Source organism: Camellia sinensis, chromosome 12 (assembly GCF_055761805.1).
Source record: "Camellia sinensis isolate YWXY chromosome 12, ASM5576180v1, whole genome shotgun sequence".
Classification (NCBI taxonomy): Eukaryota; Viridiplantae; Streptophyta; class Magnoliopsida; order Ericales; family Theaceae; genus Camellia; species Camellia sinensis.
In genome coordinates, this window is record NC_138972.1 from 123,990,469 (window position 1) to 124,015,586 (window position 25,118).

Consider the following 25,118-nt stretch of genomic DNA (forward strand, 5'->3'; position numbering starts at 1 on the left):
TGAGTTTTGCCTCGTACATCTACACTTCCGTGGAAAGGATGGAACTATGTCCCATATAACTTCCAAATTAGGGATGACAATTTAAAACCGGCCCGACGGGAATCCCCGATCCTGATCTCGATTTAAGCGGTTTTTTTTCTAAAAAATATCCCCGACGGGGAGGTGACGGTATTTGAAAATCAATTCCCAATCTGTCACGGGCCGGGGATGGTGATCAGTGTTTGATCCCCGGCCCCGCCCCCGTCTCCAGCCCCATCCCCAAATTTCTCCGAAGTAAAATTACTTTTATACCCCTTATATTTATATTTATATATATATATATATATATAATAATAAACCAACTCTCTTCCTCACTCTCATCTCAACTCAACTCTCTCGTTCATCTCTCTCTCCCTCACTCTCATCTCAACTCTCTCCCACTCTCTCGTTCATCTCGCTCGCTGTCAACTCTCTCTCTCTCGCGGTCACCGACGGCGACGTCAGCACCACCGCTGGCCCCGACTCCCCCTCTCTCTCACCGATGGCGACATCACCACCACTGCCGCACAACGTCTGTCTCTCTGCCACCACCACCGAACCCACAGCCACCGCCAGTCACTCTCGATCTCGATCTCTGTCACCACCACCGAACCCACCGACGGCGTCGCTCAGATCTGTCTGTGTTAGATCTGTCTCTGTGTGTGTGTGTGTGTGATCTGTGTGGGGATGACAATATATGTGTGTGAGTGATCTGATATGCGATTAATTTTTTTTTTTTTAAAGTTTAAATCTATATTTGTTGATGATGATAAAACATAGTATTTTTTGTTTCAGATCTGTGTGTGTGAGGCATCTGAATTTTTTTTTTTTTTTTTTTTTAGCCGGGGAATGCTCGGGGTCGGGGAAACCCGATCCCCGTTGGGGGCGGGGGTGGGGGCAGTGATAGGATCCTCGTCGGGAATCGGGGCCGGGAAAAATCCGACCATCGGAGATCGAGGCCGGGGAAAATTCGACCATCGGGGATCGGGGATGGGGAGTGTGTTCCCCGGCCCCGCCCCACCCCGTTGCCATTCCTATTCCAAATGATGGATATTAGTCCAGCCAAATCAATGTGTAGTAGTAGCATCTCATTCTATAATATACCTTGAACTTGCCCGTTCAACAAAACATTGCAATTCACTAAAACAGACATCAAACTGCCATTAGCTTCAAGTAACTAATGTTCTGATTGTATAATCTGACAAAAAGGTAAAAACATAATTTCATTTGCAACAGGTGGTGAATATTACATTGAGAAGGCCCACAACATTCAACCATGCCAATAGTTGGTGAAATGTGATTTGAGAGCTTGTTGTATTCAGCACAAGGGAAAATATATGAGCATCACTATGAAAGCTGCATGAATCCATTGGTGGTTCTCTCATTAATGTCTGTCTCCTGCCTATTCATTGATAAGCTGCTGTCAGTTCAAACCATGGTTAGGGGCCGTGTGTTCCATGCATCTCAGTTGAGCTCATGCAATCTTATCCAAAATTTATTTCGTTGCCATGAAGAATCTCCTCAATACACTGGTTGATGGCATTTCCTTTAACCTAGATGAAGTGAGGGAATAGTTATAAGAAGGTACATGTAAATTCCCAAAAATATAATCTACATGTAAACTGATAAGCACTAATTTATGCAAAGTTACTAGCAACATAAAGTAAATCATAGCAATGAACTTAAAAAATAGTATTATAAAAAGTAAAGAAAGTATTCATTCTCACATGATGATTAGATCTCATTCTCTAAGTAGTGACTTCCGTACCTTAACTCCAATGGCAATTGCTGTTTTTAACTTAACCAATTCACCTAATCTTACGGAACCCCCTTTCTTATCCTTCACAAAGATCAGAGGTACCTTTCTTGATGAGGCCATGCTTGGCAGATGCCTCGTCAGCCATCGTGGATTGCAATCAGAAGCTAGTAGTATGGCCTACAAACCTCAAAAATAAAACAGACACATCAATTCTCAGTTTACTAATTAATAACCCTTTGTGTTATAAGATTAACTCATGTATTAATATGAAAATTAAGGTATTAAGTATCAATAACCCTTTTGCCAAAGATTAAAAAGGGAAAAGAAAAAGAGAATGTCTCTCACTAATCCAAGGTAACAAAGATAATAAGACTGGGGATAACCATTAGTCCAGTTAGATATATGTAAAACACGACAAGCTTTGTTTGAACAAAGAGAGCAGTCGAGCACTGATTTCTGTTGGCAACGTTTGAGGCCACTGCCTTAGACACACCAAACAAAATAAATAGAAGATGCCACAACTCAGATACACAACCTATAATGGTATGCCTCTGACAACTTCTGTTCTATGACATGCAAAACCAATTAAGAAGAGCTTTTCCACTTATTGAATGATCAATGGTCAAGGTCTCAGGCTTCGATCTTAGATTGATGATACCTTACACATTGTAGTTCCATTTCTACATTATTACAAGAGAATCTTTTCCAGTGTTTACCAAAAAAATTATTGTATAATTCTATTGAACCACAAATTTTAAAGAAATGCAAACCAAGTGGAAAAAAAATAAAAATAAAAAAATAAAAATAAAATAAAATAAAATAAAAGGCAACAATTAGATGACACAAACATTAGGTGACTACATATGCATTTTGGGGTGGTTACTTAAAGAGGAGCAGAAGTGAAGCAGTTGATTTGTACAGGCATGAGAGTTACTGAACAACAATGAAAAGATACTAAGGGTTGGTTTGGTTTGTATTTCAAGATACAATTTTTGAGAAAATTTTCTAAAAATTCGTTTGGTTCAAATTTTTTGAAAAAAAAATTTCAAAATTACTCTCCTACACATCAATCAATCACTTTTTCTCTCTCCTCTCTCCTTCTCGATCACTTTTTCTCTCACACACATCTACTCAACTACAACAAAATATCAAATCATCCCAAACTCTCAAACTCCAAAACTATTTTCAAAATATACAACCAAACAAATCAAAAAATTTCTAAACTCTCCCCAAAAAAATTTTTAAAAATTTTTCTTAAGCAAACCAAACACACCCTAAGTATTTCAAAAAACAAATTGAAGGGAAGATAACCTGGAGCTGAATTGGGGGAGCTTTACTGCGATAACTTTGGCTTGTAAAAGGGTGTCCAGTAGAGCTTTCCTTCACAGCAACTGGGGGCATGCGTTCAAGTACACGTGTGACATCATTAACCCCAACAGAAAATTGTTGCTAATAAGGAGAAGAGAATAGATTGATATCAAGAAAAAATATTTAAAATTTGTTCGAAGACATAAGCTAGTCAGCAATTCAGCCCTATAAAATTTATTCAAAGACTAAACAGAAAAAAGGGGGGATTTTTAAGGAAGGAAGATAGAGAAAACCTACCTTAATCCATATTTTGTGAGGTAAAGTTGTGTCCAAAAGTCTAGCTGATTCCATTTCTCTGTACGTTCAAAAGATATGAAGTATCAGGACAACCCATTTGCCTAATATACAGAGTGTGTGTTTCTGCACGTGTGTGTGTATATATATTTATACCGACACAGTTAATGTAAAAAATTGGTTTGTATGAAGAGACTGTCAATAGAGTTGGTTACCTCTGGATGGATTTGATGAGCTGAGCAAGACTTTCACCTTCATAGCAACTACTCCACAAGTCCACATACATGCAACCATCATTTTCAAAACCATAATCAATAAACATAAAATTATAAGTAAAAAGCTAAATTTTGTGATGATCAGAGACCAATAAAAAAGTGTGCATTTAATTCATTTTGATTCATCAAAAATGAGGACACCAAGAACTTTAGAAGTGAAGTACAGTGTGTGCAAACACACACACACACACAAAAGAAGAAGAAGAAGAAGAAGAAGAAAGTATAAGTTTTTTTACTAATACATTTGTTCTTGAGAAGGAGGAACAAAATTGCTGGAGGCAGAAGCGTCGTTAGGTTTTCTTGAGCTTGTTCTGTTCTTCCTACCGCGTCGCATTTTGTTCTATTTGAATGCTGTAGAAGAAAAAGAGCGGAAAAAAACAAAACAAAACATAAAATTGAAATACAAAAGATTGTTATGACTCTTTTATATGATTTTACAGATTTCTGTTATATTTAAAAAATAAAAAATAAAAAAAATAAATAAATTGAACATATGTTCAGGATTTTTCCTCAAGGGGCCCAAATGAGACCCACCCAACCACCAACTCATGATGGGCGTCTCTCCCTTTGGCTGCATCACTTCGTGAATGTAGCATGATCCTGGGAGACCCAGGGCCCATAGATACGAAAAGAAAATTGAAAGAAACTGAGAAAATTATTGAGCTGGTTGGTAATTTACAGTTGTTTTCACCCTAGAAGCTTCAGTGAAAAGAGAGTTCGGTATCAAAAACATATAAATAAAAAAGTAAAATAAATAGCAGGCTCCATCATTTCTATGGTTACTTCTTAAACAGTGAGGTCTTCTCTATACACCGGAGCCTCTTACTTCATTTAATCAACCTTATTGGTAACTTGTACAGTTCACGCTCTGGCTCTACCCATGAATTATCCAGTGATAGGTCTTTCACAACAAGATTTACCTAGACAGTAACGGTATTTAATTAGGAAGGTTAGCTGGGTAGCTGACCCTGTTAGTCCGTTCTTGGAAGAGCGGGAGCCTAATCATTCTGTTTGTTTTTTTTTTAATGCATTTTTCCCACTTAATCTATAACCATTTGATACCAATGGGGAATTTTTTCTCATCTTAAATTGAGGTGATTAGATTTGAACCAATGGAAACCATAAATTTCATACAAGTTCTCGTGCTCTACAATCAAAATCCCCATTGGCTTTTCTAGGACATAAAAAAATAATAAATAAAAAATAAAAGAAGAAAAAGATGCATAGAATGTGAACTATCCACAAAGATCCTAGAGAGAGAGAGACAAGGGCTCCAACTCCAATTCGAACCCTAACCATTACAAAATCAAAGAAACCCCTATTTGCCAAGTACTGGAATTACAAAATCAAAGAGACCAATTTTACATAATCAAAATAAACAGAAATTACAGAATAGAGGACATGAAGAGTGGAGTGGAGGTACCAGGAAGCAAGAGGCTCGAGCTGGACTGTGGCCTGACTTGCTTGACAACTGATCCGACTCACTCTTGGCTCTATGCCTGGTGTGTAGTTGCGTTGCTGGAGACAGGGTTTGAAAATAAACAACCCTACCTGGTTTTCTATTCATAAATAAATATTTATATTTATAAAAAATTTAAAATTAAAAATAAAAAATAAAAAAAAGGATAAATCAAAAAACTTGTTTGGTATAGTTCAAGATTTTGTAAACATTCTATAAAGAGAAAATTAGTCTAAGATCTTTATCTTATTTTTAGTAATGGAAGAGATAGACAATATTGTTTTGTGATATCTAAAGTTCCTCATCCCCCAACACCCACATATTATAGAGAAATTTAATTCCCTCAAATCAAATTGGCCTCTCCATCTTTTCCTTTTTCCCTACTCTTTTCTCTCCGACGAACTCCACCTCAATCGCCTGAGTTCATCGTCGTCGTCGTCGTCTTCTTCAACTCTCTTTCCTTCGTTAAGCGAAGCTCAAAGCATCGTTATCCATGGACGATTTCACTGATATTGGAATCGAAACGTACCGCGACGAGAAGCCAAGAAACGTTTCATCCAAATCACCGTTCTGCATTTGGCCATCATCGAAGTTGAGAGCGTAACTGAGAGGATCGTATTGGGATTTCCCTTACCTTACTCCTCCTCCGCCACTCTTACTCCGATTGAACCGCCGTAAGAAGTTCTTCCGCTGTTGTAACACCCCTGTTTCGTAATATGCTAATTGGTCCCTAATACGTATGTGACTATATGTTTTGATATGATTTTTGTGTGCCATTATGTGAATATATGCGACTTTGGAATTCTACCTGTTCACCGTAGGAATATCTGTTTGAATAATCTGCTCTGGAAATTAAATTGAGGGCCTTATCGGCCACAGAACCCGAAATTGATTACGCCATTGTGATTGGCATAATTTTTAGAGCCTACAGTGAAATTTAATTAGAAATTGATTCGGGTCAGATTAAGTTGATTAAATTGATAATTTAGTGCCCAATTGTTTATTATTATTATTTTGGAATAGTGGGGTTTGATGTAAAAGGGCACTACACCCTCAATTCATTCCCTTATGTGGCTTTGGCTGATTAAACTCTCTAGAGAGAGAGTGAGAGACCCGAAATTGAGAGAGAAATGGGGAAATCATCTGAGTTTGCTCTTGAAGCTTTGGAGTCTTGAAGGCTAGCTCAAGAATTAACCATAGATTGTGAGGATCAAGCTCCTAGGTGAGTGATTCTTGGATTATAATTGTAATTTTGTGCATGTCCAAGCTATCTTGATGATCAAGAACAAGATTGTAATGAAGTTGAGTTGTGTTGTTGAATTGAAGCTTAATATGTGCATGCATGTAAGAAATACTTCGAAATTTGCATGTTTGAGCACAAATGTGTATAACCCATGTGAAATATTAAAGGAAGCTCATGTTGTAATCACCATTTGTACCATCTAAGTTGAGGATGATGAGCATCTCCCACATGCATGTACAAATCATGGGAGTATAAGTCTTGAATGTTTGAATTTGAGCATGTTGATGATGGGTTTGAGATATCTTGGGACATGCATATAGATAAATCATGAAATTGAGCTTCCTAATGTTGTAATCTTGTATTAGTAGCATGTTAGCATGTGTAAGTGTGTAATTTGAGCCATTGCATGCAAGAAATGTAGATGGAAAACCGAATTGGAGCTCAAGAACACGATCTGGGAAACCCAGATTTTTGAGGTCCGCTCGAGCGGGGTAATGGCCGCTCGAGCGGGAAAATCGAGCTCCCAGCATTTTTTGCAGACATGGTTCCCGCTCGAGCGGGGAAGTTGACGCTCGAGCGAGGAGCTATGTAGACAGGCAGTACGCTCGAGCGGCCGAGTTCACGCTCGAGCTGGAATTGAAGGCAACCAGTACTTTTGCAGACCTAAGGGTCCGCTCGAGCGGGAAGGTCCACGCTCGAGCGGGGACCCTATTTTCTGAAATCATGTTTTTGCATTTTGTGTTCTGTTTTCCGTTCTCTTTCACTTGCAAGCACTCTTAGGCATATGTTAAGCATTGTAAATGAGTTAATGAGATAATAATAAAGCCTAAAGAGGAATATGTGAATTACAGAACGGATTGAACTGTTAACGACCCTTTTGTGTTCATGAAACGTGTAGGGTCAAGCTCCAGGGCAAATCCACAAGCCGATCACTGTGAGTAATATCGATATTTGAATGCTTGTAAATGTCCAATTGTTTACTCCCTTTGATGCTTTATGAATTGCTAACTGGGATTGTGGGATTGTGGACGTAAGTCTGATATGAACGCATAAATGGACCCAAGGTCGTTTCGATAAGCATAAATGGGCCAAAGGCCGTTTTGAAATGAATGAGTGGGCCAAAGGCCGTTTGAAATGAATGAGTGGGCCAAAGGCCATTTGAAATGAATGAGTGGGCCAAAGGCCGTTTTGAAATGAACGAGTGGACCGAAGGTCGTTTGACATATATGAATGGACCTAAGGTCGTTTCGACGTGAACGAATGGACCGAAGGTCGTTTCGATATGAATAAATGGACCGAAGGTCGTTTTGATAGAAATAAATGGACCTAAGGTCGTTTTGACATGAATGAGTGGGCCGAAGGCCGTTTTGACACGAATATATGGGCCGAAGGCCGTTTTGACGTAAACGAACGGGCCGAAGGCCATTTTGACATAAATGAACGGGCCGAAGGCCGTTTTGACATAAATGAATGGGCCGAAGGCCGTTTTGACATGAATGGAAATTTAAATGGGCCAAGGGCCAGAATGTTTAGAACTACAGTCACTTGGTTTGAATTTCGTATAGTTATATATCTGTTAAATGGAAATATGAATTGGGCCTAAGGCCGTTTGGAACATGTTGATCTACATCGTTATGTAACTTCTGTATTTGATTTGATATTATTCACTGGGCTTTCGCTCACGCTCATTCATGTGTTTGTAGGTGAGCCAAGAGAAGTCCAGACCCAGCCTCAGAGAAGTCTGTATGGAACCACTAAGGTTTTGAGAGAGTCAGCCCTTGTGTCTCACGCATGAGACCCGCCTTCGCCTTTTTGTTGTGTATTTGCATTTTGTCAGGTTGGCGAAGTTTTGTATATGTCTGCTTATAGTTTTTATGGGTTGACTTAGTTTTGAATGATCCTGTCTGTACAGAACCTATATCACTATGTTTCTGTTGTGAGTTATTAACGTACATATGTATGGTTTGTTTTGATGTGCCATGTAAGCACAGCTCTATGCACAAAGTTTTAAATTGCTTCCGTTTGGCCCCCATTAACTCTGTTAAAATACGCTTGGTTTGGTTTGAGGCCGTAGGTAATCTTAGGATTACTGGCCGGTTACGTCCTTAACCCATGGGGGCGGGTTCGGGTCGTGACAGCTGTGGTCCGACGACAATCTTTAACCATTCTTAAAGCTTCTTCAGAGCGTTGATCCTTCGATCCCATCACCTCTCATCCTCCTCCATCTTTATTCTCTGCTACCACTACACTCTCACCACCGCCGATCTGTTCAAACCGCCAAAACAAAGGATGTAGAAGTAGAATCGCCTCTTTGGGAACAGCATTTCGGTCATTTCTTCATTTAGTTCTACATCTTTGTGAGAGAATTCAAGGCCTTCATTAGCCATATATATATGTGTGAGTATGTGTGTAATTCTCTCAATCAGAGAAACAAAGAAGTTTCCCTCCATCTCGAGTGTCCCACCCTCGCCAGCCGTTCTCCTTCTTCCTCTTCTACACCGTCGCTCTGTCTATCTCAAGTTCTTGATCTGTCTCAAGGAGAATCACTGTGAGGACGAAAACGAGCCTCGAAGTGAAAAATCATAGAAAATGGAATTTCTCTGGATTAGAGAGGGGGAATTTCCCTGTTTTGAGTGAATTTTTCTACGTTAGAGAGAAGAATTCCTCTAGTTTTAAGAGAATTTCTCTGGTGAGATTTTCTTTGTAAAATCCAGAGAAATTTTCTGAATCGAATTTTCTCTAGATCAATTTGAGAGATCTTAGACATTATTAAACTATTGAAAGACTTTGATACTATATAATCTTAATACTACGGATCTTAAAAAAAAATTCCCTTCTATAAATTTTATTAAATTATTTGTAATAAAAAAATGAAAAATAAAAAAAGTTAGTGTTACTTATTTAGAAAATAAATAACTTCTTTTGTCCTTTTCTTACTGCCTTTACTATTGTTATCAATGACTTCCTTCAACAATCACCTGTCTGTTGATTATCACTTTTGAACCATCACTTTTTATCAAAAATCATATAGAGCTCAACCATTATCTCTAAGCATTAACAACCACATTCGTCCACCACTTCCACAACTGGCAACCATCTCTAACCACCGTCAACCACATCTGATCACCATTTTTTGGTACTTGACAACTTATCACCATCTCTCGCCAACCTCTATTTTATTTTTAAAAAAAGTTCTTACAACTTGTATGAACCATACATGTTTTTATTTTTGTTCAAAAATAAACATATGTTTGATTTTGTTTTACAAAACTATTTTTTAAAATAATAATAATAATAAATAAATAAATAAATCAAAATAATTACACATCATTCTTTTGGGGGACAAAAATATGATTATTTCTTTGAGAAAATTGCATATAAATAAGAATAACTCAAAATAATTACACTTTTATAAAGTTACTAGTCCAAACAAGTCATAGTTGCAAACACAAGCTCATTTTTGCTTCTATGACAATGCAATTTTAAGTTGTTTCCATTTAAATGCTTTTTTCCTTTTTTTTTTTTTTTTTTTGTAGTCAAGCTAATTTTTATTTAAGAAAATTAGTAATAAATTCAATTTAGAGATTGTCTATCTGAGGGATATTTTTTGTTGATGAAAGATCCGTACTTTGTAAAATAGTTTTGTGAGAAATTCTGAAGAACATTTTATTTCTAATTTTACCTTTTGACTTTTTTTTATCTGTTTGACTTTTTATTAACTATCTATTCAAATTTATATTTATCTATTCAAATTTTTTGCCTATATGCTCAAAAAAAAAAATTGTCTATATGTTTAATTTTTTTTTCTTTGTAAATTTTTTATCTGTACAAATTTTTCTATGTAAATTTGCTATCTGTCTAAATTTTATCTGTCCAAATATTATCTGTTAAAAAAAAATTCTATCTATTCAAATCATTTTATATTTTCTCTCTCTCTCTAGCTGTGCAATCTGTTATATCATCAACAATAACAGAACAACAGGACCATAACAACAACAAATGATTCATCAGGTAGTTTACTAGCGATACAATATGTGTGACTAATATATATACACATTGATACTGTTGTATTTCAATATGAATTTGGAAAAAGAAAAAAAATGTAAAATATAAACAAAATTTAAAATTTGATCTAAATCCATAAACCAAATGATTCAAACACAAATTTAAAGACAAGATAAATAGAGATCAAAAAATTAGGGCTATTTCGTAAGTTATTGGTGATGTCAATCGCTGATTTTTGTTAGAAATGATTTTGAAAGTTTTGGAAAAAAACAAAAAAAATTCTCAACTTTGGTCTAATTTTTAGGTGGGACCCATGCGTCGAATTTCACGGGTCTAAGTGGTAACGTGCTCTATACCGCGTTGTGATTCACGTTGTATATTTAGTTACTCAAAACCATTATCGAGGGAATGAGAAATTGAAGTCAAAGAGAACTCCATGGAAATGGTGTTTTGGGTGAAATTTCCTAAAGGTTTGGTTTAAGGCTTGTCCCACATTGATTTGGTGGACAAGTTTTAAATGGATTTATAAGACACGAGATTATAACTTAGGCAGAGCCCCGAGGGGCACCCCAAGTTTGTGGAATAGAAAGGTTATGGGAAAATTGGATTATACCCATTGGATCCAAAAATAATCACACGCGCGCGTCGCCACCGCCATCCATCTGGTCGGGCGGGCAGGGCTGGGCTGGGCTTGGGCGTAGGTGCGTGGTGTGTGGTTGGGTTGGGCTTATCTGGTCCAATACTTATATTTTTAGGCAAAAAACATTTGAATTTAATTTTATTTTTGGTAAAATAAAATCTGTTTGAATTCAAATCAGTTTGCACCTCTTCAAATTCTGTACAATTTAATTCAAAACTGTCCAGTTCATTTTCTGTACAGTTTAAATTCAAATCTGTCTAGTGTATAGTCTCATATCTGTCCAACAAATCTGAATCTGTTCAAACCCAAAACAGTTTATCTGTTTGAATTTCAAACCAGATCTGTCCGAATAGGTATCATACATATTCATTCAAATCTGTACAGCCACCACTCCATCTATAAATAGGCAGCCATCATTTGATGTTTTAGCTCCAATTTTCATTCTTCTCTGCTGCAATTCATCTCTGCATTTTGCTGCATTAATTCCATTAATTTTCTGTGAGAAAGAGTATATACACTAAGTGTCTTCGTTGTACGAAAAATTTGTAGTGCTGTAATTTTTTGTTTATTGATCATTTTATCTTAGGAGATAGTCGTCCACATTCTGAAAGTACCGTAGAGAGGACGAATATGTCTTAAGGACACAGTGTTAAACACTGGACTTGATCAAAAATTTGTTCAAAAAATTAATCAAGTAAGTTGTTAATTTATTTTCTGGTTTATTATTTTTTCTGTTTCAGATTTTTCATTTTGTTTTTGTAACAAAATAAAAAATCTGTTTTTGTTTTTATTTATTTTATTTTCTAGTTTGATTTTTGTAATCAAACATTCTTCCTCATTTCCTTTATTTCTTTTGTTTGTTGTTAAGTACACAAACTTAAATTATTCGAAATATAGTGAAGATTGTCCAACAATTTTGACGGTGGTGGTGGTAATTCACCCCCCGTGGGTTAGCGATGGTGGTTCGGCGGCGGTAGAGAAAGCCTCGTCGTTCAATGTCGTGGCACGATGGCGGACCTATGCGGGGTTCTTGAGGAAATGAGGAAGGTGTTGAACACGATGGCCTTTCCTCAGATCTAAAAGCAGATTAGAGAGAGAGAGGGAGAGAGAGAGAGAGATTAGGGGATTGAGGCAGGGTGGTCGTTGATGCTAATGAATGACTGGACGTGGCGGAGGAGTAGTGAGCAGTAGCAGCATTGAAGCAGTGGCTCGATGACGAAGATGAAGACGCACGAGAGGAGACAGATATCTGACAAGGAGAGAGAAAGAGAGAAGGGTTTGAGAAATGTTTTGAAAATCGAACCAGCCAGTTCGATCGGTCTATGATCCAGTGCAGATATATCTTCTAATCCATTCCCTCTTGAAAATCGGTCTTTTTAAGCTAAATCAATGCGAACCGCTATTAAATCGTGGAACCGGATGAATTGGCCCGGGTTGAAGCAAACCAATATTGAAAAAGCTTATGCTAAAAGGATTTGAACCTAACATTTCAAGCTTCAAAGAGCATGAATTTGCACTTTACCGCCATTGTTAATATATAGGAAATATATAATATTATTCAAACTAATTTCCCTCAAACACATGTATAATTAATATTTAGGCAAATTACCAACACCCACTCGAGGTTTGAGTAAAATACGAATTTCTCTTGAGATTTGAAAAATTACAAATTGCCCCCTAAAGTTTATATTTGCATAACAAATGAAAAGGCGGAAGCAGCAACAGAATGAAGAAAACGGATTACGAAATCAAAATGTGCAATTGATTCACAGAATTGGAATGCACTAATAAACCAAAACAAAATCAGTAATTTAAAACTTTTTATTTCAAATATAGAAAATAACTTACAATTACAATTGTTGCAGTTGCAAGGATCTTAATTAGAAAGCAGAAGGGTTGATTTTCACTCAGAGCTCTCAAGGTTTTACAAAATTGAAAGATACTGAATGAATACATTTGATTACAATATATAGAAAAGAAAATAACTATGCAGCATGTGAATTGGTTGATTGATTGAAGGCAGCTGGCAGCATTGGAGACTGAGCAGAGCTGTCGGTTGCTTTCGGCTGATTGATTGAACAGTTGATTATCTTTAACAAAAGTTTATTGATGAACAGTAAAAGTGAACAGTAACTTTTACTATTCATGCTTTTGGTGGAACATGTGATTAAAGGAATCAATATAAATACAAATTGGCAGCTTTTCTCAAAAGAGTATTGATTGAAGCTAATTTGTATCTATATGGAATTCAATGTTGATTAGGCATATGGATCCTGAGCATCTTGGAACTCTGGTCCATATGGGTCTTGATTAGTTGATCCTTGTGAACTATCTGAACTTTCTTCTGAACTGGACTTTTAGGCCAGTGCAGGAAGATCATCATCAGACGGTTCATCTTTTAATTGGGCTTGGGCTTGATCCATCAGGAGATGGACCATTTGAAGCAGTTGATCACTGGCTGATCCAGGCTTTACCTTGGGCTTGGATGGAGCAGCCTTTGATTTATCTGATTTGGGCTTTGATTGAGTCTTGGGCTGAGTCAATACTGCAGGAGCTTTGGACTTAGCCTTGGACTTTGATTTATCAGTTGATGATGCAAACTTTGACTTGGATGATTTGGGCTTGGAACCACTAGATGAGGGGCTCCCAAGGTTGATTGGAGGAAGACTAGGACTTCCTTGAGAAATGGCAGCAGTTGGGATCTGCTGGGCTTTAATCATTGCAGAAGTAGGAGCACATTGATTAATTGGGAATTCAGCTTGAACAATTTCAACAATGCAGTGAGAAGTGAACTTATCCCATCATTTAACAGAATGTTGCCGGATAATTATATCATCAGAAATTCCATAATGCCATTTGAATATCCATGGAATCTTGTATTTGGATATGAAAATGAGCAAGAGTGGAAATTTCCTTTGATGAGGAGTAAATGGGAAAACAGTAGCAAAATAGTTGATTTGTTCTATCAGAATATCAGGGAAGATATCTGAAATGGCGCCATAATGAGACCACCGTCTCAGAAACCAAGAAAGTAATTCTGATTTGAATTTTTGATCAAATTGAATAAACCAGAAGTGACTGAAGGTTTTATTTTGGTACAAGAAGATCTTGAACCAGGCATCAATGTAATCATGGTAACTGTATGGAATAGAATGACCAGGTAATTCACGGAGCTGATAAGGAGGACCCCATTCAGCTAAGGAAACAATGTTATGAATGTAAATAGAATGATACAGAACCTTACTGGCATAAGTTCGATCATAAATGGGTTTAATCAGAACAGATTGGTGATTGATCAGGATATCTTTATAATAGGTAATTGTTTTGTCTCGATGTACTGGAACAAAATGTAATCCAGGGCCAAAGAATGATTTAGCAAGTTCATTAATAGTTTGACTTTTGGGATGACTAGGCTCTTTGAAAAAGAGATTAGTGGTGGTTGATTTAACATAATCAGATCGAGCAGACCTGATTGGATTAACAGGGAATGGAGTAATTGAAACTACTTGGCTAGCAGAAGCAAAAGGATCAGTAGCCAAAGCAGAAGAGTAATTAGGTCTGGGGATGTTACCAAGAACTTGGTAACGGTTAATCATTTCGATAGGGTGATATTGGGTTACTAGCTCCAAAGGAGGAATAAAAGGAGGTTTATCAAAAGAAGGGACCAAAGCCTTACCAGAAGGAGGCCTTGGGCGAGACATCTGTTTGATTAAGAAACAAGGGTTAGCAACCACTAAGAAGATCAAGATAATTTTGATGATGATTCAAACAGTTGTAATTGTGAGCAAGTAAATTTCTACAAGCTTGAATCTGATGATAATTAATATACTGAGTACGTTTAGTAGTTTTTTTGGCTAATTTGAGGAGGTGAATACAATAAGTAAGTTGTTTGATCAGGGCTTTATAATGGGTAATTTGGGATTTATGGTAAGAGATAAAGGAGTGGCCATCCCTATCCCCCCTATAAAAATTCCCGAGTAAGAAAATCAGGAAGGGAATTTTGACAACCAGGTAAATATTCAATATCAAAATCAAAAATACTTAAATAGATTGCCAACGAGCAAAAATTTGCTTACTAGCAAGATTTTTAACATCTTTTTCTAAAACATATTTAGCAAATTTGCAATTAACACGAAGTAAAAACTTTTGATTTAAAATATCATCTTGAAATTTACTAATACATAAAATAGTAGATAAAATTTCTTTTTTAATAGTACTATAATTTAATTGTGCTTTATTCTAGACACAAGAGTGATAACGAACAATTTGTTTAGATGATTGAGGAGTGACTTTCTGAAGAAGAATGCCACCATAACCAATATCAGAAGTATCAGTTTGAATAATTTTGAAGGAGTTCTCAAAAGGAATACCAAGATAAGGAAGAGACTTAACATATTGTTTAACCTATTTAACAATACTAGTATGAACAGAAGACCAAGGAGGAGGATTATCCTTTAACCTATCAAACAGAGGTTGACAAGTTTTCCTAAGGTCCTTATAGAATTCAGCAATATAATTAAGGGAACCTAAAAACCTTTGTAATTGAGTTTTATCAAGAATTTCATCAGGAAACTTAGACGCAAACTCAATAGAGCGACTAATAGGCAGAATTGTATTGCGGTGGATATCATATCCTAAAAATCTAACTTTAGTTTAAAATAATTTAATTTTAGGAGCAGAGATAACTAAACCATGACTTTTAATTGTGTAAAAGAATGTAGTTAAATGTTTCCAATGTTCACTAATTGATTTTGAAAAAATTAATATATCATCAATGTAAACAATAGAAAAATGACTAAAGGGGTTAAATATATCATTCATTATATTTTGAAATTCACTAGGAGCATTTTTTAATCTAAATGGCATTACATTCCATTCATAATGACCAAAGGGTGTAGTGAAAGCAGTTTTATATCTATCTTTATGATGAATTTGAATTTGTCAAAAACCACTTTTTAAATCAAATTTATTAAAAATAACAGCTTGACTAAGGCGTTTAATCGAATCTTTTTTATTAGGGATAAGTTATCGAATCCATTCTAAAACAACATTTAATGGCTTGTAATTGATGACTAATCGAGGGACACCTCTTTCTAATTCAGCATTTTTATTAACATAAAAAGCAGGATAAGACCATGGTGATTTACTTGGACTAATTATTCTATTTTTTAACAATTCATTAATTTCTTTTTTACACATTTCAAGTAATTCATGATTCATCTGAATAGGTATAGATTTAGTAGGTATTTGTCTTTCATTAAAAATTTTAATATATAGAATGCAGTAGGTAAAGTAGAACAAATAGTTGATTCTAATTTTAATTTACAATCATTAATTTGAGAAATAATAATTGGATCAGTTAATTGTTGATCAATTCGTTTATAATTAATTTATTCTTTAAGAAAATTTAATTGTCTAGTTAATCAATTAATAGTGTGAGAAATAGAACAATCTTTTAATTGATTTAATTCTAGCATTTCAGGTGGAGATAAGAATTTAAATGTAACAAGTTGACCTAAAACATGAGTAGTTATTCCTTCACTAGATGTAGTAAATAAATAAATGGAGTACCTAAAATGATTTTATCAGTCATATTTTTAACTAAAACAAATGAGGTTTTAAAACAAACATTATTTTGACAAATATGAACTTTAGGTAATTTATATTTAATATGCATTTTACTACCATTAGCAGAGGTTAAATTTTCATGACATTTTTCATAATATTTTGTAGGGAGTAATCCTTCTTGTATACAATTTAAATCGGCACCAGTATCAATTAAAGCAATTAATTCTAATTCAAAATCACTAACAGTAATTTTAATTTTTGAATACCATTTTTGCATATAAATTTTATTAATTAGATTTAATCTTTTTTCTTCAAGATTATGAGATTGTGATCGATTATCAAATAACAATTTCTCAGGATTTGTGTGATCAGAATCATGTTCAGAATTATTAGCAGAATCACGAGGGGATTCAAATTATTTTGAAAATTATCTAAACTGTGATTAAGTTTTAGTGTAATAATTTCATCTTCTAATTTTTTATCTTTATTTTATAAACCTTTAATAGTCTGTTTAATCTGATTGATTTCATGTTGTAAATCTTGGAGAGTAATTTCTTTTTGTTTATTTTTTAATCTTTCTAAAGTTTTGGAAAGACTAATTATTGGTTTATCAAACTTAGGTTTGAGATCACAATTGGTTAATAAAAATTTTAATTTATTAGTATATTTTTGTTTTAAGTCTGGATCATCTAATCTACTAATTAATTCAATAAGGGCAAATTCTTCTTGATTTTGTTTAGTAAGAACATTAATTTGTTTAACTAGTTTACAACAAAAATCATTGCATCCTAATTCAATATTATTATCAGATTCTTCACTAGGTGAATGATAATCAGAGGAAGTATTATGATTGTCAGGAGAGGAATCACTAACAGATTGGTTTAATTGAAAGATTTCAAATAATTGATTTTTGGATTCATCATTAATGAAGGGCAATTTGTTATGCAAATATAAACCTCAGGGGGCAAGATGTAATTTCTCAAATCTCAGGGAGGAATTCATATTTTAGTCAAATCTCGAGGGGGTGTTGGTAATTTGCCCTTAATATTTTTATAAACAATATTAATATAAAAATATATGCAAACATATATGTTTGATGAATCTATATATATATTAAATTATAAAAATATTTTAAATGATTGTATTTTTTATTTTTAAATTATAAAAACATTCATAAAATAATTATGACATCACGGTTCAATTCCGGTTCAATCTAACGTTTGAACCAATGACTTGTCCACCAGATCTCTTTTTCGGTTCACTTACCAGTCCGATTTTTAAAACATTGAGAAGAAGAAAGGGATCTGACGAGACGAGAAAGGGTGAGATAAAATCAACAGTAGGAGGAACAACAAATATAAAAGGGTAGTTTGGTCATTTTGTAAGAGTTTGTCCTTATTAGCACCCCATCAACTATTTTAGATCTTCCATTTTTAGCCTTTTTTTATTACAATAATAACCTCAAATGAAATTATTAAAAAAGATATCAATAATTTTGGGACATCCCATCTCATAATTAAGCTCACACACTCACTACATCATGAATTAGGGTTTATGAGAGCACTCACCTCCATTACCATCCATCAATCTTCCTAAAACTCTACCTTCAAAACCTACACACCCTCAAAACATTGAAAACCCTTTTATGGCAATATTTCGGCGATAACGGTGGCAACTATTTGATTGCCTACACTTATCTAACAATGGCAATGAGTGAAATTTTTTTCGGCAATCAAAACTCCATGAAATGAGAGGAGTACAACAATAAAAGCTCAAAAGAGATTCATAGCTTTGATGGTGTTCTTAGCTCAGATAAGATTGGCTTTGTAAAGGTAAATTTCTTGAAAAAAAATAGCAAAAATAATAAAAATTGTTCGTTATTTTTTCGGGACTGAACTCCCAAACAAATTATCAAAATTCGAGAACACAGGCCTGAACATTGTTCATTTGCTTAGGAACAGGTAACCAAACATTTCTTTGTTCAGGAACAGATAACCGCAACTCGTAGAGATTGTAGAACCCACAAAAGGAAAATTTTAAATTAACAACGAAAAACTCTATATCTATTTTCTCAGATCATGAACAAGTATGTGGAGATGAAGTAGTAATTGCCTTCTTGGGTTTTGTTAAGGTTTTTTAGAGAGAGGCTTTTTAGGGCACAGGCCTGAACATAGTTCATTTGCTTAGGAACAGATAACCAAACATTTCTTTGTTCAGGAACAGATAACCGCAGGTCGTAGAGATTGCAAAACCCACAAAAGGAAAATTTTAAATTAATAACAAAAAACTCTATATTTATTTTTTCAGATCATGAACAAGTATGTGAAGATAAAATAGTAATCACCTTCTTAGGTTTTGTTAAGTTTTTTAGAGAGAGGCTTTTTAGGGTGTGGGGGTGTGCATTTAATTGAATTAGTGGAATGTTTTTACAATGATAATTTTGATATTATTTAAGGGGAGAAATGAAATTTTAAGGTTTTTAGAATTTATAAGTATGCCCTTTTTATATTATTTTAGTACGTGGACTTTTGATCCGTGTGCCCTTTCTATTTTTTCACCAAAAAAAATTCAGAAAATAAATTTTGAAAACCAATCCAAACAGTGCACCTAGTAAAATCCTCGACAAGTATACACACAGGCTAATTACATGTCTTAATTAATCTGTCCTCAAATGTAACATAAATGTTTTCTTCCCCTTTTTTTTCCTGTAAATAAATTGTTAAAGAGTATACGAGTGAATTTGAATCTCAAGATTCTCAACACTAGGATACTCATAAAGAATATTACATCAAGAACTAGAAACCAATAATCTTCTCAAAGGCTGAGACATAAAAAAATTCAACTGTAAATTATTTTCTTGTGGTTGGGGATGCTGCTTCACCACTTCCATCCTTCTTAAAAACAGAGCAAAGCACCTGCCTTGAAATGTAAGTCTCAAGCTCTCTAGAAACCTCAGTTAACTTCAAATCAAAATTACTTTTATACTTGTGCTTCGGTGTTGCTGCTGCTGCTGCTGAACCTGTGAGCATAGTTGGAGAACTGGAAAATCGTCTTCTTGGGCTTGAGAACCGTCCTGGTGAAACTGAATGCCTCCCTTTGGAGATGAGAGGTGTCAAGCCAAACCCTACATTTCTATCTGGGACTGGGACTGGTGGGACTGGGACTGGGAGGTTCAACATTGGTCCACTTTTTGTCTCCAATGGAAGTGGCTTCAGTGCATCGTGTTGTCCCACTACAGGCTTATGAAACATAAGCCTTTCTCTGGCCTTCTCAGCTGCTAATAATGCTTTATCTCTGCTCATGCTTATGAGTTTCCACGGGTCAATGCTTGCACGGAAACCTTGCTTCTTAGGTGGTTCATGTTCTCCATCAATTCTTATGGATAATCTTGGTGGGTTCTGAAACTTATAAGCATAGTGTTATCCAGTAAGACCTGTGGTAAAAGTTTCTAACAACACAAAAACTAAGGGAGACTGTTTTACATCTGACCTGATTTTTTCGTTGTCCTCTGCATATAAACCGGGAAACAAATGATGGCTTTTCAGGAGAATCAGGCTCGAAGCTCTCATCATCTGACGAGAAATCTGAATCTTCAAATGATTCTAGTTCAATGGACTGATTCTCCTCTCTCATTGCTAGTATATAGTCATATGTTCTCATTCCCTGCGAGCAACAGCAGTCAATAATGATCTCATGAATGAACCCGTGATGAAAATGAGAACTTCACAAAATGTCTTCAAGTCTGGTTGTCATGGAATTTAAAAAAATAAAAAACAAAAAACTAACAACAGCAGCAACGACAATAACACTGGTGTGTACACACATGAGATCTGGGCTGTGCAATGCAATGTGTTCCTAGTGTTGAATTCTTATTATTGTTATAATGTTGATACAATGGGATGCAAGGGGCATCATACAACTTCGAAGAAAAAAACCCCATGTGCCGTGGTAGTTTAAATTGCAACGAAATTTCAACATTTTCCCAAGTCCAAACATAGTACTAGTGCTGGGTGCCTGGGTCTGCTTGAAAAACCACGCATTGAACCCATCCCTTTTTATGCATGTTCTGGTTCTCATGCATGGGAACCAATGTCAAGAAATTGGACCAAGAAAATAACATTCATGGCTTATTCCCAAGTTTCCATTAATTTGGCCTAAGCATACACCCAACAGTGCTAATCATCTTTGCATGGCAGCAATAACTATAATACCTTTCGGATGAGAACCACATGAAAGAAGAAAAGTTGTCCAAGCGCTGCTGAACTGTATGCTGTCATCAGAACTAACATGACCTGTAAGAAATTGACTAGTTAAAATCAGTGGTGAAGCTTGCATTCAAAATTGTAACAAGTAAACACTGAGAATAGGAAAAGAACAATAAGAACATTACAGATATTGCTGCAAGGACTCCTCTTGGGAACTCTACAATGAGTTTTCTCTCCAGCTCCCGCTCAATCCCTTTTTTATCTGCAAAGCACCTAATAAATATGGCAGCAGCAGTTCCCCCTTCTATTATGAGCTGTATCGGTAGGAATCATGATTAGCATCGGACCCAAAAAAAAAACAAAAGAAGAAGAAAAAAACTAGCTATTGAACAAAGGGAAACTTTTAAAGTGATCTTAGAAGAAACTGACCATTAACAACACAAAAATCATTAGAAGAATGAATGTTGTGTAATTCTTTTTCCCCACACAGTTGTTCAACCACTGGTATTATGCAAACAAAGAACATTGGTGTCATGACATGGTAGTCTTTTCAGAAACAAAATATAATGCCTGGAAAATGAGAAACACCCTACTTCTTACCCTGCAGTGGTGATCAAACCCTTCAACGCACCGGTTGCAGGTCCTACAGTGCTTGCTGTGCTTTTTAACCTGAAATAAAATGAGAGAAACATTTTCAGATAACACACTGTAAATAAACTTGGATTTCCTTATCTAAACTAAATTGGTGAAAATATTAGTATAAAAATTTCAAAAACTATTCACCCAAAAAAAAAAATTTCAAAAACACTCAATAATTTTCTTTTTCGTGCAAAAATAATTTTCAAAAACATCTTTTTGGTGTTTGTTTTCACTGAACTTCTTGTTAGTATTATTTATCAGAAAACAAAATCTGAAAATGGAACCAAACAAAACAGTGAATATAGAATCATAGATAGATGTAGGCAGGCAGGCAACCTCAAAATCGCAAAGTGGGCAAAAGGAGATGTCATCCTCTCTGGGATCTGGGTCAGGTGCAATTGCATCATCTTTCATGACAAGGGGGAATGGGAGCAAGGGATCCATTTGACCACTTGTTTGCCATGAATCTAAGTATTTCCTCCTTATAAAAGCTCTAAGGATCTTCCGCTCCAATCTTCTGAAAAACCTTGTAATAATCTGACCCAAAATAAATCCATAATTAAGCTTTAATAACCCTCTTGATTTGGATTTTCTCTTCTTATTTCTAAAACGGGTTTTGTCAGATGGGTCAATTGCGGTACACCTAATAAACAGAAGCATCCCTGAAAGTGCCTGAAAATTTAATCAACACAAAAAATTTGAAAAAGTGTCAGCGAGTCCTGAATCCTGATCGGAGAGATTTGAAAAAGGATGAACTGATATTATAATTTATATTTACCACAAAGGAGAAGATTGTTGTGACAGTGATTTCTGCAATTCTGTTTCCAAGGAAAAGCCCCAAGAAGCAAAAAAAGGCCACAACCAGAAAACTATAAACTGCCATTCCCACTATCTGCAATAACCAGCAAAATGAAATTGGAGGTGAACAAATTGACAAATCACAGCATTTCAATTTTTAGACTTAAACCCACATTGCCAATCTAAGAGACTCAAACTTGGTTAATGTAATGCGAAGGCCTCTCCACTTATAACTAATTGGTTTTAAGTTAGGGTCTTGGGCGGCCTCTCGCAATATGTGGTACAAACGGTCCATCTCTCAATCAGACCTCTCAATCACCTCCACTTGCTATTGGTTTAACATCAATATTCAACATTTCAGCGAAGATGCACACATAAATTTAAACACCCAAAAGTGGACTCAAACCCACATTGCCAATCTAAGACACCCAAGCCCACTCATATAGCCAATTGGTTTTAAGTTGTATTGTACGGTCTAACATCAATATTCAACATTTCTTCAGCGAAGATGCAAGCTTTAACATCAATATTCAACATTTCTTTAGCAAAGATGCAACCATAATTTCAGATACCCAAATCATTGAAACTCATAGCCAATTGGCTTTGAGTTGGATGCTTTAACATCAATATCCAACTTTTCTTCAGCGAAGATGCAAACATAAATTCAGATACCCAAATCATTGAAATGAAGAGTGTTTTTTACTTGTTGGAAAGTAATTTGGTTGAATGAATTTAGATTATACTTTATTATCTAATAGCAGCAGCAGCAGCAGCAGCAGTAGTAGTAGATAGAGACACAAAGACAGAGACAAAACAGAAAGAGAACATCATTGATTTGCGACGAAAAACGGGAAAGGGAGGAGGAGTACCTGTAAAGGGTGGAGAGGTCGTTGCCAACCATGGCGTCTCATCTTCTATTAATGGGCGAGAGGGTTTTAGTTTCCTTGGTAGAAATTGTCGCAGCTTTTTTGGTTCGATAGAAACAAACACAACGCAGAAAAACAATAGAGAGAGAGAGAGAGAGTTGGAGCTTGTGTGAGTCCTTGGAAGTTTCAACTTCATGCCACGCGCAGCCACCACCAACGGTCGACTTTCCCTTCATTTCTTTTGAAATTTGAATGCGCTTTGCAGATCAGATGAGGTTCCATAATCCGACGGCTATTATAGTACATCAAAAATCAACAGTGCCACTAACAAATCTAAGTCACTCATTTGTGTGTGTCCACGACTCAGATCTGTTTGTGATGTGAGCACTGCTGGACCCCAGTGGGGTGACCCATAAATAAAACAGTTTTCAGCCAATCAAAAATTAGTGGGGGTGGTGGGGTCACCCCCGAAGGCATTTTCCTTGTGACGTTGCCATGTCGCTCTACCACCGTGACACTCAACTCACTATTCTAATTTAAAAGTTAAAAAATTATTTAAAAAATTAAAAAATTAATAATTTATAAAAGTTAAATATTTTATTTTTTCTCTGTTTTTTACATATATTTTTGTAAAAAAAGTTAAAAAATTATTTCAAAAATATTAATTTTTTTTGTCTCATATTTTAACTAAAAAATTACTAAAATAACATATTAAATAATCACATTAGCAAAAGAAAGTTAAGGGATAATAAAAAATAAAAAAAAAAATTGATCTCACATTTCCACAATGTACAGTTTTATTATTATTTTTTTTAAATCATGTTTTCAAAATATAGAATTTCAAGCTCAAAGTCATATTTTAAAAATATAAATTTTAAAATAATTTGAATTTGAGAAATCAATTTAAAATGACTTAGATGTAAAAGAAAGGTTTGTTATTCACGTGGGTTTAATAATACCCCATTTGAGACTGGAGTAACCCCACCTGGATGACATTGTGGGACAATTTAATGGTTGTTTGGGACGTCTTAAATAAATATATTTTTTAATTTTTTAGATTAAAAAGTTGAGGGAAAAAATATGGTTGTTTAGGTTAATTTTTTAACTTTTTACGAAAAATGTGTATTAAAAATTGTATAAATTAGTGTATAGGAGTAGTTTGTGCATTGTAGACTGTACGGTAGGCAGCACGGTTTGCAGAGCGTAGTATAAGAGATGCTTGCCTCCTTTTCGGGCATTAAATTGGACAATGTTGTTCGGCCCGTGGAGGCCCACCATGGGTCCCGTTTTGCTAATCGGAAACGTTCAATGTGTACAACTCGTCGAATATTATATGCTTATAAAAAATCTCGTTGATCGGATATCGATAGCTATCTGATCGGATTAATTTTTTGTCAACCGTTAATTATAACACCATCCATTTTTTTATACAAAACTAATTTGTTCATATAGTTAGAGATATCCGATCAACGTGATTTTTTATAAATATATAGTACTCGACAAATTCTACATATTAAACGGTTCAGATTATCAAAACGGGACCCGTGATGGGCACCCACGGGCCGAACAACACCATTCCGGGATAATTTTTTTGTGCACCCCGCGTTGTAAATTTGTATCACTGACTATCATTTCAATATGTATGACTTGTACTTGGCCATCACTGACATCACTTCACCGCTATTTATGCTTGTACTTGGCATCCGTGTAATTTGTTTTTTTATATATATATATTTTTTAGTGAATAGAGATAACTTTTTAACTTTTTTAATAATTTTTTGACTTTTTATCTTTTTCAGTACAGGACAAATGAGGCGTTACTATTCCTCTACTGTTCTACTCGGAGAGGAAAAAAAAAAGAAAAAAAAAAAAACACCAATTTTGACATTGGGATTATAAGATAGACCACCATTACAGATGTGACACAATTTTGTGATATTAGTGCAAAATTAACAAAATTCCATTTAGCCACTAGCACACGGACCTCTATCATGATCATGCCAATATGGATGTGCAAATGAATTCGCTTGATTTTTTTTTA

At 35.3% G+C, this 25,118-nt stretch overlaps 2 protein-coding genes across 6 annotated transcripts; both read right to left on the minus strand.

Moving 5' to 3' along the window:
• Window positions 1-1,091: 1,091 nt before the first annotated feature.
• On the minus strand, window positions 1,092-5,212 carry LOC114288681 (Ribosomal protein L7Ae/L30e/S12e/Gadd45 family protein). 4 transcript variants are annotated; one of them, XM_028232238.2, is made up of 7 exons: window positions 5,078-5,212; window positions 3,897-4,005; window positions 3,595-3,642; window positions 3,383-3,440; window positions 3,089-3,226; window positions 1,787-1,954; window positions 1,092-1,571 (listed from the first exon to the last, which is right to left on the minus strand). In XM_028232238.2, exons 2-7 carry the CDS (start codon window positions 3,986-3,988, stop codon window positions 1,503-1,505), a joined length of 573 nt encoding a protein of 190 aa, XP_028088039.1. In that variant the 5' UTR covers window positions 3,989-4,005; window positions 5,078-5,212; the 3' UTR covers window positions 1,092-1,502. The 4 variants fall into 4 exon arrangements, with proteins under 4 accessions (XP_028088039.1, XP_028088041.1, XP_028088040.1 ...); XM_028232240.2 differs by having other exon boundaries at window positions 1,880-1,954; window positions 5,078-5,211; XM_028232239.2 differs by having other exon boundaries at window positions 1,746-1,954; window positions 5,078-5,211.
• A 13,984-nt stretch (window positions 5,213-19,196) lies between these two features.
• Window positions 19,197-23,469, minus strand: LOC114288682 (DHHC-type zinc finger family protein). 2 transcript variants are annotated; one of them, XM_082899795.1, is made up of 9 exons: window positions 23,081-23,469; window positions 22,192-22,305; window positions 21,750-22,085; window positions 21,375-21,443; window positions 21,204-21,275; window positions 20,960-21,088; window positions 20,781-20,861; window positions 20,059-20,232; window positions 19,197-19,967 (listed from the first exon to the last, which is right to left on the minus strand). In XM_082899795.1, the coding sequence occupies exons 1-9, from the start codon at window positions 23,120-23,122 to the stop codon at window positions 19,419-19,421; spliced, it is 1,566 nt and encodes a 521-aa protein (XP_082755921.1). In that variant the 5' UTR covers window positions 23,123-23,469; the 3' UTR covers window positions 19,197-19,418. The 2 variants fall into 2 exon arrangements, with proteins under 2 accessions (XP_082755921.1, XP_082755922.1); XM_082899796.1 differs by lacking the exon at window positions 21,204-21,275 and having other exon boundaries at window positions 23,081-23,269.
• Window positions 23,470-25,118: the final 1,649 nt, after the last annotated feature.

Excerpts from the sequence above, each read along its gene's own strand:
- LOC114288681 (XM_028232238.2), bottom strand. The coding sequence starts at position 3,988 with ATGCGACGCGGTAGGAAGAACAGAACAAGCTCAAGAAAACCTAACGAC. Across the intron at positions 3,643-3,896 it reads CCTCCTTCTCAAGAACAAAT|TTGCTATGAAGGTGAAAGTC; the intron begins GTATTAGTAAAA and ends CTTGTGGAGTAG. Across the intron at positions 1,955-3,088 it reads CTCCCCCAATTCAGCTCCAG|GCCATACTACTAGCTTCTGA; the intron begins GTTATCTTCCCT and ends TGAGGTTTGTAG.
- LOC114288682 (XM_082899795.1), bottom strand. The coding sequence starts at position 23,122 with ATGAGACGCCATGGTTGGCAACGACCTCTCCACCCTTTACAG. Across the intron at positions 21,276-21,374 it reads GGTTTGATCACCACTGCAGG|TGGTTGAACAACTGTGTGGG; the intron begins GTAAGAAGTAGG and ends GCATAATACCAG. Across the intron at positions 20,862-20,959 it reads GAGTCCTTGCAGCAATATCT|GTCATGTTAGTTCTGATGAC; the intron begins GTAATGTTCTTA and ends AATTTCTTACAG.